Source organism: Salmo salar, chromosome 07 (genome assembly GCF_965601325.2).
Source record: "Salmo salar chromosome 07, fSalSal1, whole genome shotgun sequence".
NCBI classification, from domain to species: domain Eukaryota; kingdom Metazoa; phylum Chordata; class Actinopteri; order Salmoniformes; family Salmonidae; genus Salmo; species Salmo salar.
In genome coordinates, this window is record NC_138297.1 from 38,218,494 (window position 1) to 38,232,710 (window position 14,217).

Consider the following 14,217-nt stretch of genomic DNA (forward strand, 5'->3'; position numbering starts at 1 on the left):
GTCTATACTGTAGGTAGAATAGGACCAATATTATCATAGGACTAGTAGTTAGATAACATGTGAGCTAATCTCTATTCTCTGTTTGTTGTCTCTCTTAGGTCCTTAGTCCACGTGTGGATATTGGTATCTACGGCAACAGCAAACGCAAACGAGTCAAGGAGCTCCTTGAGAAGGAGAGAGGTCTGGACCTGGAGGGTCTCAGCGACCTTGACGAGCGTTATGAAGATGCCTGTGACCCGGCCATCGTCGTAGCGGCATTCAAATCCAAGGAGCAGAAAGAAGTTGAGGCCATACACTCTCTCCGAGCTGCCAACCTGGCTAAGATGGCCATGTCTGACCGCATCGAGGAGGTCAAGTTCTGTCTGTGTCGTAAGACTGCCAGCGGGTTTATGCTGCAGTGTGAACTGTGCAAGGACTGGTTCCACGGAGCCTGTGTGCCGTTACCGAAAGCGGGCTCGCAGAAGAAGCTCATGGGCTCGGCCGGGTGCCAGAGCAACAGCAAGGAGGCCAAATTCCTGTGCCCGTTATGCCAGCGCTCGCGTCGCCCGCGTCTGGAGACCATCCTGTCTCTCCTGGTGTCCCTCCAGAAGCTGCCGGTGCGTCTGCCTGAGGGGGAGGCCCTACAGTGCCTGACGGAGAGGGCCATGGGCTGGCAGGTAGGCAGTTGTGGTAAAAGTAAAGATGCCTTAACCTCTCTAGGAGGGACGCTACCGTCCCACCTGGCCAACATCCAGTGAAATTGCAGAGTGCCAAATTCAAAAACAGAAATACTCATTATAAAAATTCATAAAACGTACAAGTGTTATACATCGGTTTAAAGATTAACTTCTTGTTAACCTGTTGGGGCTAGGGGGCAGTATTTGCACGGCCGGATAAAAAACGTACCCGATTTAATCTGGTTACTACTCCTGCCCAGTAACTAGAATATGCATATAATTGTTTGATTTGGATAGAAAACACCCTAAAGTTTCTAAAACTGTTTGAATGGTGTCTGTGAGTATAACAGAACTCATTTGGCAGGCCAAAACCTGAGAAGATTCCTTACAGGAAGTGGCCTGTCTGACAATTTCTTGCCCTCCTTGATCATCTCTAACAAATACAGGGGATCTCTGGCATGACGTGACACTTCCTACGGCTCCCATGGGCTCTCAGAAGGCGGGAAAAAGCTGAACGATGTAATTCCATCCCCAGGCTGAAACACATTAGCGCGTTTGGCAAGTGCTCTATCAGAGGGCCATTAGACTGAGGCTCGTGCATGAGGGGATAGCATGCTTTTACTTTCACTCTCTTTGTAATAAAAAAACGATTTCCCGGTCGGAATATTATCGCTTTTTTACAAGAAAAATGGCATAAAAATTTATTTTAAACAGCGGTTGACATGCTTCGAAGTACGGTAAAGGAATATTTAGAATTTTTTTGTCACGAAATGCGCCATGCTCGTAACCCTTCGTTACCCTTTCGGATAGTGTCTTGAACGCACGAACAAAACGCCGCTATTTGGATATAACAATGGATTATTTGGGACCAAACCAACATTTGTTATTGAAGTAGAAGTCCTGGGAGTGCATTCTGACGAAGACAGCAAAGGTAATACAATTTTTCTTATAGTAAATCTGACTTTGGTGAATGCTAAACTTGCTGGGTGTCTAAATAGCTAGCCCTGTGATGCCGGGCTATCTACTGAGAATATTGCAAAATGTGCTTTCACCGAAAAGCTATTTTAAAATCGGACATAGCGAGTGTATAGAGGAGTTCTGTATCTATAATTCTTAAAATAATTGTTATGTTTTTTGTGAACGTTTATCGTGAGTAATTTAGTAAATTCACCGGCAGTGTTCGGTGGAATGCTAGTCACATGCTAGTCACATGCTAATGTAAAAAGCTGTTTTTTGATATAAATATGAACTTGATTGAACAAAACATGCATGTATTGTATAACATAATGTCCTAGGGTTGTCATCTGATGAAGATCATCAAAGGTTAGTGCTGCATTTAGCTGTGGTTTGGGTTTATGTGACATTATATGCTAGCTTGAAAAATGGGTGTCTGATTATTTCTGGCTGGGTACTCTGCTGACATAATCTAATGTTTTGCTTTCGTTGTAAAGCCTTTTTGAAATCGGACAGTGTGGTTAGATTAACGAGAGTCTTGTCTTTTAAAATGGTGTAAAATAGTCATATGTTTGAAAAATTGAAGTTTTTGCATTTTTGAGGTATTTGAATATCGCGCCACGGGATTACACTGGCTGTTGAGTAGGTGGGATGCAAGCGTCCCACCTAGCCCATAGAGGTTAATCCAACCACGGTGTCAGATTTCAAAAAGGCTTTACATACCATGCGATTATCTGAGAACAGCGACCAGCAGACAAATTATTACAAACAGTTACCAGCCAAGTAGAGGAGTTACACAAGTTAGAAATGGTGATAAAATTAATCACTTACCTTTGATGATCTTCATATGGTTGCACTCACAAGACTCCCATTTACTCCAAAATGTTTTGTTTTGTTCGATAAAGTCCCTCTTTATATCCACAAACCTCCGTTTTGTTTGTGCGTTTTGTTCAGTAATCCACTGGCTCAAAGGCAGTCACAACAGACGAAAAATCCGAAAGTATCAGTAAAGTTCGTAGAAACATGTCAAACGATGTTTATAATCAATCCTCAGGTTGTTTTTAGTCATAATAATCAATAACATTTCAACCGGACAATATAAAAGGAAAACAAGAAAGGCGTGCTCTCGGTCGCGCACATGAAAAACCTCAGTGTCCACTCATTCAGACTGGTCTTACTCCCTCATGTTTCAGAATACAAGCCTGAAACAAAAGACTGTTCTAAAGACTGTTGACATCTAGTGGAAGCCATAGGAAGTGCAATTTGAGTCCTAAGTCGATGGGTACTGTAATGGCATTCAATAGAAAACTACAAAAATAAATAAATCCCACTTCCTGGATGGATTTTCCTCAGGTTTTCGCCTGCCATATCAGTTCTGTTGTACTCATAGACATTATTTTAACAGTTTTAGAAACTGTAGAGTGTTTTCTATCCAAATCTACCAATTATATGCATATCCTAGCTTCTGGGCCTGAGTAGCAGGCAGTTTACTTTGGGCACACTTATCATCCAGAGGTGAAAATAGTGCCCCCTACCCTAGTGAAGTTAATGCGTTTGAGCCAATCAGTTGTGTTGTGACAAGGTAGGGGGGTATACAGAAGATGGCCCTATTTGGTAAAATACAATGTCCTTATGGCAAGAACAGCTCAAATAAGCAAAGAGAAATTACAGTCCATTACTTGAAGACAAGAAGCTCAGTCCATGTGGAAAATTTAATGAACTTTGAAAGTTTCTTCAAGTGCAGTTGCAAAAACCATCAAGCACTATGATGAAACTGGCTCTCATGAGGACCGCCACAGGAATGGAAGACTTCTGCTGCAGAGGACAAGTTCATTAGAGTTACCAGCCTCAGAAATTGCAGCCTAAATAAATGCTTCAGAGTTCAAGTAACAGACACATCAACAGTTCCGAGGAGACTGTGAATCAGGCCTTGGTGGTTGAATTGCTGCAATGAAAGCACTACTAAAGGACACCAATAAGAAGAGACTTGCTTGGGCCAAGAAACACAAGCAATGGACATTCGACCAGTGGAAATCTGTCCTTTGGTCTGCAGTCCAAATTGGAGATTTTTGGTTCCAACCGCCGTGTCTTTGTGAGACGCGATGTGGGTGAAAGGATGATCTCTGAATGTGTATTTCCCACGTGAAGCATTTAGGAGGAGGTGTTATGGTGTGGGGGTGCTTTGCTGGTGACACTCGGATTTATTTAGAATTCAAGGCACACTTAACCAGCATGGCTACCACAGCGTTCTGCTGGGTCCCATCTGGTTTGCGCTTTGTGGGACTGTCATTTATTTTTTTAATGACCCAACACACTTCCAGGCTGTTGAAAGGCTATTTGACCAAGAAGGAGTGTGATGGAGTGCTGCATCAGATGACCTGGCCTCCACAATCACCCGACTTCAACCCAATTGAGATGATTTAGGATGAGTTGGACCGCAGAGTGAAGGAAAAGCAGCCAACAAGTGCTCAGCATATGTGGGACCTCCTTCAAGACTGTTGGAAAATAATTCCAGTTGAAGCTGGTTGAGAGAATGCCAAGAGTGTGCAAAGCTGTCATCAAGGCAAAGTGTGGCTATTTGAAGTATATATATATGAGTATATATATATATATATATATATATATATATATATATATATATATACACTGCTCAAAAAAATAAAGGGAACACTTAAACAACACAATGTAACTCCAAGTTAATCACACTTCTGTGAAATCAAACTGTCCACTTTGGAAGCAACACTGATTGACAATAAATTTCACATGCTGTTGTGCAAATGGTATAGACAACAGATGGAAATTATAGGCAATTAGCAAGACACCCCCAATAAAGGAGTGGTTCTGCAGGTGGGGACCACAGACCACTTCTCAGTTCCTATGCTTCCTGGCTGATGTTTTGGTCACTTTTCAATGCTGGCGGTGCTTTCACTCTAGTGGTAGCATGAGACGGAGTCTACAACCCACACAAGTGGTTCAGGTAGTGCAGCTCATCCAGGATGGCACATCAATGCGAGCTGTGGCAAGAAGGTTTGCTGTGTCTGTCAGCGTAGTGTCCAGAGCATGGAGGCGCTACCAGGAGACAGGCCAGTACATCAGGAGACGTGGAGGAGGCCGTAGGAGGGCAACAACCCAGCAGCAGGACCGCTACCTCTGCCTTTGTGCAAGGAGGAGCAGGAGAAGCACTGCCAGAGCCCTGCAAAATGACCTCCAGCAGGCCACAAATGTGCATGTGTCTGCTCAAACGGTCAGAAACAGACTCCATGAGGGTGGTATGAGGGCCCGACGTCCACAGGTGGGGGTTGTGCTTACAGCCCAACACCGTGCAGGACGTTTGGCATTTGTCAGAGAACACCAAGATTGGCAAATTCGCCACTGGCGCCCTGTGCTCTTCACAGATGAAAGCAGGTTCACACTGAGCACGTGACAGACGTGACAGAGTCTGGAGACGCCGTGGAGAACGTTCTGCTGCCTGCAACATCCTCCAGCATGACCTGTTTGGCGGTGGGTCAGTCATGGTGTGGGGTGGCATTTCTTTGGGGGGCCGCACAGCCCTCCATGTGCTCGCCAGAGGTAGCCTGACTGCCATTAGGTACCGAGATGAGATCCTCAGACCCCTTGTGAGACCATATGCTGGTGCGGTTGGCCCTGGGTTCCTCCTAATGCAAGACAATGCTACACCTCATGTGGCTGGAGTGTGTCAGCAGTTCCTGCAAGAGGAAGGCATTGATGCTATGGACTGGCCCGCCCGTTCCCCAGACCTGAATCCAATTGAGCACATCTGGGACATCATGTCTCGCTCCATCCACCAACGCCACGTTGCACCACAGACTGTCCAGGAGTTGGCGGATGCTTTAGTCCAGGTCTGGGAGGAGATCCCTCAGGAGACCATCTGCCACCTCATCAGGAGCATGCCCAGGCATTGTAGGGAGGTCATACAGGCACGTGGAGGCCACACACACTACTGAGCCTCATTTTGACTTGTTTTAAGGACATTACATCAAAGTTGTATCAGCCTGTAGTGTGGTTTTCCACTTTAATTTTGAGTGTGACTCCAAATCCAGACCTCCATGGGTTGATAAATTGGATTTCCATTGATTATTTTTGTGTGATTTTGTTGTCAGCACATTCAACTATGTAAAGAAAAAAAGTATACATTATTTCACTTTCCTTATATTAAGCAAACCAGATGGCACCATTTTCGTAATTTTTTGGGGGGTTATTTACCGATAGCCAGGGGCATACTCCAACTCATTTACAAACAAAGCATTTGTGTTTAGTGAGTCTGCCAGATCAGAGGCGGTAGGGATGACAAGGGATGTTCTCTTGATAAGTGTGTGAATTGGACAATTTTCCTGTCCTGCTAATCATTCAACATGAAACAAGTTATTTTGGGTGTCAGGAAAATATATGGAGTAAAAAGTTCATTATTTGCTTTAGGAATGTAGTGAAGTAAAAGTTCTCCAAAATATAAATAGTAAAGGTACCCCAAACAACTAAAGTGTACTTTAAAGTATTTTTACTTAACTTGTGTTGAACACATCCCTACTTTTCAGAATCAATTATTTGATGGTTGCTAGGACAGCTACAAACGAGCAGTCCTCGGCCCTCGCTATGTTTTGCAAAATTTGATTTATGTGCAAGGGTGAAAAGCCACATATTCTGAGTCAAACAAAAATCTTGTTTATTTAAACTCCTCTCTATTCATTAATGGAATCGATTAATCTAACTCCTCTCTACTTGCAGGACCGCGCCAGGCAGGCTCTGGCTACAAACGAGCTGTCCTTGGTCCTGGCCAAGCTGTCGGTCCTCAGTCAGAGGATGGTAGAACAGGCTGCCCGGGAGAAGACCGAGAAGATCATCAACGCTGAGCTGCAGAAGGCTGCCGCAAACCCTGACCTGCAGGTAAGAGATTACTGCTGCCATATGCTACTAAGAGCCATGTATAAAGAGAGTTTGTAGGCGCTAACATGGCGTCCAGTGTAAAAGTTGGCCGTTATCTCTCTATATGGCGCTCATGGCCAGTCAATCCTCTAAACAAGATGCTCAGGGATAAGGTAAGTCATGAGATGGACAGACTAAAGTGTTTTTTTTCCAGGTCCTCTCCTCTTCCTTATTTGTTCAGTGCATTAGAGAGCGAAAAACAGAGATTGGTTCCAAGATAGTGTTATTACTACTGATGAGAAGTAACAGAATGACTGTGACGTCTGTTCTCCCCATAGGGTCACATCCAGACGTTCCAGCAGGCAGGGTTCAGCAGGGCAGCGTCGCCACGCCAGTCTGTCGACTACGATGACGAGGAGACGGACTCTGACGAGGACATCAGGGAAACATATGGCTACGACATGAAGGTACTGTGGTGTGTTAACTCGAAATGCCACAACGACAAGGTTCCAGTTTAACAGCATTTACTAAACCGTATTTGCACACTACATGGTCGCCATTGCACTCAGGCCAGGTTCATCAACCCCGAGACTCCTGCGCAGGCGCACTAATAACAGAGTGATAGCCCGTAATAGAAATATAGGGATACTTCAAACATGAACTTAACATGGCCTATGGAGAGTTTTCTCAAGCATCCAAGTTTTTTTAAATATCAAAAATACCTGTTGAATCAATTAAAATAAAACCAAATACTACTGTATAGTAGTATTCTATAGGCAATGTTTCAGCAGGAGTGTTAACAAAGCCAGTAAAACATTGCTATTCAATTTATCTCATGCAAAGACACAGCACTTAGCAAATCCTGCTTTTCTAGCATTGTGTTCTCACCTGCCCCACTTTCTCGCTGTCACTCATGCTCTCTGCCTCTCCTGTGTGTGTGTGTGTGTGTGTGTGTGTGTGTGTGTGTGTGTGTGTCAGGACCCAGGTGAGGTGAAGCCGTACCTGTTTTGTGATGATGAGATCCCTGTCAAGTCAGAGGAAGTAGTCAGTCACATGTGGCCCACCACACCCTCTTTATGCGCTGAACACGCCTACTCCTCTGCATCCAAGTCCTGCCCTCAGAGTAAGACATGGCATTATAATCTATGGCTACGCAAACTCTCTCTCCCTGTTATACTTAAAAATAGTAACTTATAAATGTGTCATTCATTTTATGAAGCTCATCTTTCCTTATGTGTATTGTCTTTGAGACCTTATTTAGAAATGAGAATCTCAAGTTACTTATCCTTACATTCAACTATATATGTAGATATTGAGAGGGTAAATGTGTGTTTTCATTGGTTGATTGATGAATCCTTCTCCCCCTCTAACCTCCAGACCAGAGCACCCCCAGGATGCAGCCCAGGAAGACGCCCCTGGTGCCTCGCTCCCTGGAGCCCCCTGTGCTGGAGCTGTCCCCCCCGGCCAAGGCCCAGTTGGAGGAGCTGATGATGGTGGGGGACCTGCTGGAGGTGTCCCTGGATGAGACCCAGCACATCTGGAGGATCCTGGAGGCCACACACCCTCCCTCTGAGGAGAGGTTCCTACAGGTCATGGAGGTAGGAGAGAGGCATTGGTTTATATACTTATTTTTATACTGAACAAAAATATAAATGCAACTTGTAAAGTGACAGGTGTGGCATATCAAGAAGCTGATTTAAAAAGCATGATCATTACACAGGTGCACCTAGTGCTGGGGACAATAAAAGGCCACTATAATGTGCAGTTTTGTCACACAACACAATGCCACAGATGTCTCAAGTTTTGAGGGAGTGTGCAATTGGCATGATGTCTGCAGGACTGTCCACCAGAGCTGTGCCAGAGAATTTAATGTTCATTTCTTTACCACAACCAAAGAATTTCTGCATAAACTGTCAGAAACCGTCTCAGTGAAGCTCATCTGCATGCTTGTCGTCCTCACAAGGGGTCTTGATTTGACTGCAGTTTGGCGTCGTAACCAACTTCAGTGGGCAAATGCTCACCTTCGAATGCCACTTGCATGCTGGAGAAGTGTGCTTTTCACTGATGTATCCCGGTTTCAACTGTACCAGGCAGATGACAATATGGTGTCGTGTGGGTGAGCGGTTAGCTGATGTCAACATTGTGAACAGAGTGCCCCATAGTGGCGATGGGGTTATGGTATTGGCAGGCATAAGCTACGGACAATGAACACAATTGCATTTTATCAATGGCAATTTGAATGCACGGAGACACTGACGAGATCCTTAGGCCCATTGACGTACAATTCATCCGCCACCATCACCTCATGCTTCAGCATGATAATGCACGGCCCCATGTTGCAAGGATCTGTCCACATCCTAGAAGCTGAAAACGTCCCAGATCTTCCATGGCCTGCATACTCACCTGACATGTCTCCCATTGAGCATGTTTGGAATGCTCTGGATTGACGTATATGATTGCGTGTTCCAGTTCCCACCAATATCCAGCGACTTTGCACAGCCATTGAAGATGAGTGGGACAACATTCCACAGGTCACAATCAACAGCCTGATCCACACTATGTGAAGGCGATGTCACGCTGCAACCATGAGGCAAATGGTGGTCACACCAGATACTGACTGGTTTTCTGAATCACAACCCTTTGCATATCTGTATTCTCAGTCATGTGAAATCTGTAGATTAAGGCCTAATTAATTTATTTCAATTGACTGATTTCCTTGAATGAATTAACTCAGTAAAATATTTGACATTTTTGCATGTAGCATTTTATATTTTTGTTCATCGCATTTTATTTTATTTAACCAGGTTGACCCATTGAGGTCAAGGTAGACAAGAGGGCAGCTCCAGTAAAAAATACACAGTCACTGGCTGAAAACACACATATGATCTGAACTGAACATGGGTGATACTAAGGCTGGTTTCCTGCATCCTGATTAAGTCTACTTAATGAACTTAAAAGCACTTTCAGTAGGGATTATTAATTGAGTAATTGTGTGTCCATCCCTCTTTACTGTCTTCCCTTCCCAGCATGAGGATTCTCAGTTTGAGAAGCCGATGAAGATCAAGATGAAGGACTCTGAGAAGAAGAGGAAGAGGAAGCTGGAGAGGGCAGAGCACCAGCTTCTCATGGCAGCTGTCTCCGGGGTCGGAGACATGATGAGGTCCCCCAAGTCCTCAAAGGATCCGAAACGGAGCCTCTTAGACCCGCTGGGGAAACCCAAGAAGAAGAAGAAGCTGAAGCTGAACCCAGATAAGAACCGTGAACTGAAACAGCTGGCCAAGCGCCTGGCTAAAGAGGATAAGGAGAGGAAGAGGAAGGATAAGGCTGTGGTCAAGGCTGAGGCTGTCAGGGAGGGTCTGGACAAGAGGAAAGAGAAGAAGATTCTGGATATACCGTCGAAATACGACTGGTCTGGAGCTGAGGACTCCAATGATGAGAACGCTGTCTGTGCATCCAAGAACTGTATGAGACCCTGCAAGGAGAAGGTGAGAGCGACACGAGAAGCATGTACAGTTATAGTGTGTGTGTATTTAGTCCAAAATCAACCCTCTCTCCAGTATACACTACTTGATGCACATTTCAAAATTACTGGAGGGGTGTAAGGAATATGGTCAGAAAACCTAGGTGGGGCTATTATTGTGTCTATGGATACGACCTCAGCCTAGGGATTGACTTCTGCCCTGGTATTCCAGACTGACTGATTGAGACCATTAATTTGCCAGCAGAGGTCATCAGACCTTGAATAAAAAGGAGCATTTTTGGATCAGGGGAGAGGGGCTCATTTGAGAGAGGATGTAGCGACTCAGAATCATTCTGACAGACGATTTCCATAGATGATTGATAGGTGTGAGGGTTTATTGGTTAACGGTGCAACAGAGGTCAGTGAGGGGCTGAGATGGGTTCAGTGTGTGGCCTGAGAGGGCGAGCCCTATCAAAAACACAAGTCAGGATTTGACCCAAGTACAAGTAGAGATGTGTAGGCAAAATTTCAATTTTGTGGTGTTTGAATACTTTCCTTTTAGGAGGTTTAATGATATTAGCTCTTCGGAGCAAAAACTGAATGTCTCACTTTGTATTTTTGTTTGCTGACTATGATGCAGAGCTAAGTATGCCGAGTTAATATTGAACACTGTGAAGCAAACATCTTTGGAAGTGAGCATCATGGAACAATTGAATATCAACAGCTGATAACAGCACTGGAACACCTTAGAGTTACACAACTATTAACAGGACAAACTATGTGCTGTTGAAGTGACTGTAAATTAGACAGACACTAACTAAGTCAATGAGTAGCCTAACCACCCACCCAGTCCTTCCCAGCCATGTGCTCTCAGAGCACAACAGAGACATGGGGATATCCTCCAGCTTTACAGAACTTGAAGGGGGACTGGATTGGATTAGGCTTAAATGCACTATAATAAAATGCAACATAAATATCATGCTTATTATACATCAAGTACGTAATGGTATATTCCTTTTAAAAACACAAACTATCTACAAGTATGACTCTTGTGAATCTGAAGGGCAATGACCTTTTCTGAGCACTAGCTGATGATATTATATCCTTATTTAAGCAGAAGGTGTGATCGCCTGTATGTATATGTCTCTCTTCCCTCTGTCAGGTGGACTGGGTTCAGTGCGACGGCGGGTGTGACAAGTGGTTCCACCAGGTGTGTGTGGGTGTGACCTGCGAGATGGCCGAGAACGAGGACTACATCTGCATCGACTGCACCCGCAAGTCATCTATCTTGAGTGGGGGCGTAGTTGGAAGTTTGGGCAGAAGCATAGGAGGAGGAGGGGTGACAGCAGTGGTGAAGTTGGAGTGTGTTTGTGAGGAGCCAGTGGTGCTGGAAGCGCCAGTCTACAGCGGGCTGAGCCAGATCATTATGCCCCCCTCCCAGACCCAAATGATGCCCCCCTCTACCTCCCTCCCCCAGCAGCAACAGCAGCAGCCGGACACTCTAGAGAGCAGCTAGCGCAGACCCAGGACAGAGACGCACATGCACAGTCGGCCACCACACACAAATCCATCCAGCCGGTAAGCTCGCATCAGACCATTTGAGTCTGGAAGACCCCGACTTGTTCTGACTGACATATTTCCCTCTTGACTTAATGGTAGAGGAGCTTCAAATTAAGGGTTGTCCTCAAGACTGGATGATGATACTCCCTTGAGAATAATACTACAAAGAAATGAGACCATCAGCTCCTTTGAGGAGGAAAGAGATGTATTTTCTGCATCACAGACAAACTCCAGATTACCTTTTTTCCCGCTCTCCTTCCTCTTCTCTCTCCTCATGGGAACCAATTGTTGATGAGGATTTGTTTCTCTCTAATTCAGAACTGTTAAAGAAGGCCTTATAATCCAGAGAACACTGTGCACAGAGCGGTTTTTACTGCACGACTTGGAATGACCATGGGCCGTTTCGTCTGTTTCTTGAGTTTTGGGTCTGCAACATCCTGTACCCCCGTCTGAAAATTATTTGGTGCCACAGTCAGAAACTTCAGTACAGTCATTATGAATCTGTGGAGGGTTAATTATGTGTCCCAAATGGCACCCTATTCTATATGTAGTGCACTACATGGGATCTGGTAAAAAGTAGTGCACTATAAAGGGAATAGGGTACCATTTGGGATGCGGTGTTACACCTCCACATATTCATGATAACTGTACTGAGTCGGCAGGTAGCCTAACTTTTTTAAGTGTTGGGCCAGTAACCGAAAAGTCTCTGGTTCGAAACCCCCTGGGCTGACTAGGTGAAAAATGTATCGATGTGCTCTTGGTTAAGGTACTTAACCCTAATTGCTCCTGTAAGTCGATCTGGATAATGACAAAAATGTAAATGTGAAGATTTGGGATGCACATTCAGTGTCATCTTCTCTCTGCCTTTATCCAAACAATAAATGCCAGCTCCATGTAGGACAAGGAACAATGGTTGTATGTAGTGATACATATTTATAATGTGTAAATAGGTTTTAAGCAATAAAGTGATTGAATGTGTCTGTTTTTGTTTTCTCACCTTTAATAAACAATTCCTAGTCAAATGAGTAAGGAGCAGCATTTTTTGTTTTATGTTCAATATCATTATATACAATTTCCTGTTTGAGATGATTTGATATGTCATTTAATGTCAAAACCAATGTCTGGCATCAGATGTCTAAACTCCCAACTACCTCTTAGATAGATTTGAGTTTGGGGTGAGTCATCAGAAGGCCTGACTGTTTTAGGAGCCATGGGTTTTGAATGTGGGATCTATGGATTCAGGCCTGTCTAAACTTCTGGTAGTCATTAAACCCAGGATCTCCCTGGCCACACGTGGGTTCCCATGTTTTTGACATATTTTCGTCTCACTCCCAATCCCAGATCAACGTGTAGCTCATACTGTACCCCCTATGTATGTCTTAGTCTGTAGGAGTTGTCAAAGGAGAATGAAAGGTTCATTAAGAGTTTAAAAATGTAATATTGGCAATCAGTTGACTATTTTCTTGAAACAATGCAACAACTTGTTACATTTTCTGTGTTTGCCCTCTCATTCATTGTTTTGGCTTGGTGATGTGTTTAATCATGCAAATATCTAATCACAGGATTTAAATTCATATTAGTATTCTATTTGTACTTGTGAAGGGGAATGCAGTAAAGGTGCATTAATTGCATGTAATGTGATTCTGAACACCTTTGCTTCAGCTACTGTATGTAGGGGAAACCACCAACCAATGGAAGCAAAGCCAAGTAAAATCTAGTCCTGACCTTCGCTGCTTCCTCAGGTCCATTTGACCCACTCACCTCTTAAAGAGACAAAAGCTAACCAGAGAGACAAACGGAAAGCACGAGACAGGACATAGGTGATCGCAGTTGGACACTGGATCATTAACCAAAACAAATTGTATAATTAATCTTTGATTAATTTGTTGGCATGTCAATATTCACTTCATGGTCCCATATGCCTAGAGTATATGACTATTTAAATAATTATAATCAACTGACTCAATAAGTGTGAGTATCTAAATTGGGAGAGGAGGGGTCATATGGGCAGAGTGGATTGGAGGCTGAGCCTAAATTTAGGATTACAACCTCCCACCCCCTATTCACTCATGTTAAATACTGAAATGTGAACATCTACAGATCAATATTCACTGACAGAGAGCCAAACTTGAGACACCCCAAGAAATGAATGGTGCGTACTTAACTAATATTTGAATTCTAAGGTTAGAACATGGTACATCATGTCTTTCTAAGGCTTCTTGATTTTGTATCAAATAAATTGTAAGATGACTTCACCTCTGGGCATATTTTAATGACGTGAGATCTAAGGTTTAGTGTGGAATCATCCTGGGCTGTTTCCCCAGATTGAGATTTTCAATGTAAACCATTTGTTAAGAACTAATCAATTCTGAAAGCATGCTGTCTCAGGGCTGTTGCCTTTCCCACCTATTCATGGTCAATGTCAGTACAGTATGTACATGACATAATGGGACATGATTAATGCAATATGTTAATCAATTTTAGGTAGGCCTGAACTTGATTGTGTAAAGCTCTGCCTGTTTTCGAGTACATTTAAGTTCTTCAGATGGCAGTTTGAGACAGCCACAACTTTTTTTTTTTGAGGAGTCATTAGGCAAAAGATAATATGGTGCAGTATCAATGTACTTGGCATATACTTACTTACAACTCAAGAACCTGTTTTGCTAACTTTCCACTCCTTGGCAAACGTGGCATGACATGGAGTGG

At 43.8% G+C, this 14,217-nt stretch overlaps 1 protein-coding gene across 13 annotated transcripts in view; it reads left to right on the forward strand.

Moving 5' to 3' along the window:
- Positions 1-13,766, forward strand: part of LOC106609087 (lysine-specific demethylase 5A) — a 95,034-nt gene extending 81,268 nt beyond the window's left edge. For all 13 annotated transcript variants that reach the window (XM_082977576.1, XM_082977574.1, XM_082977566.1 and 10 more), the window contains 7 exons: positions 99-656; positions 6,354-6,512; positions 6,830-6,958; positions 7,470-7,614; positions 7,869-8,089; positions 9,518-9,976; positions 11,114-13,766. In XM_082977576.1, the coding sequence (XP_082833702.1) occupies positions 99-656; positions 6,354-6,512; positions 6,830-6,958; positions 7,470-7,614; positions 7,869-8,089; positions 9,518-9,976; positions 11,114-11,467 (2,025 nt within the window). In that variant the 3' untranslated portion in view covers positions 11,468-13,766. The remainder of the gene's footprint in view (positions 1-98; positions 657-6,353; positions 6,513-6,829; positions 6,959-7,469; positions 7,615-7,868; positions 8,090-9,517; positions 9,977-11,113) is intronic.
- The last annotated feature ends 451 nt before the right edge of the window (positions 13,767-14,217 follow it).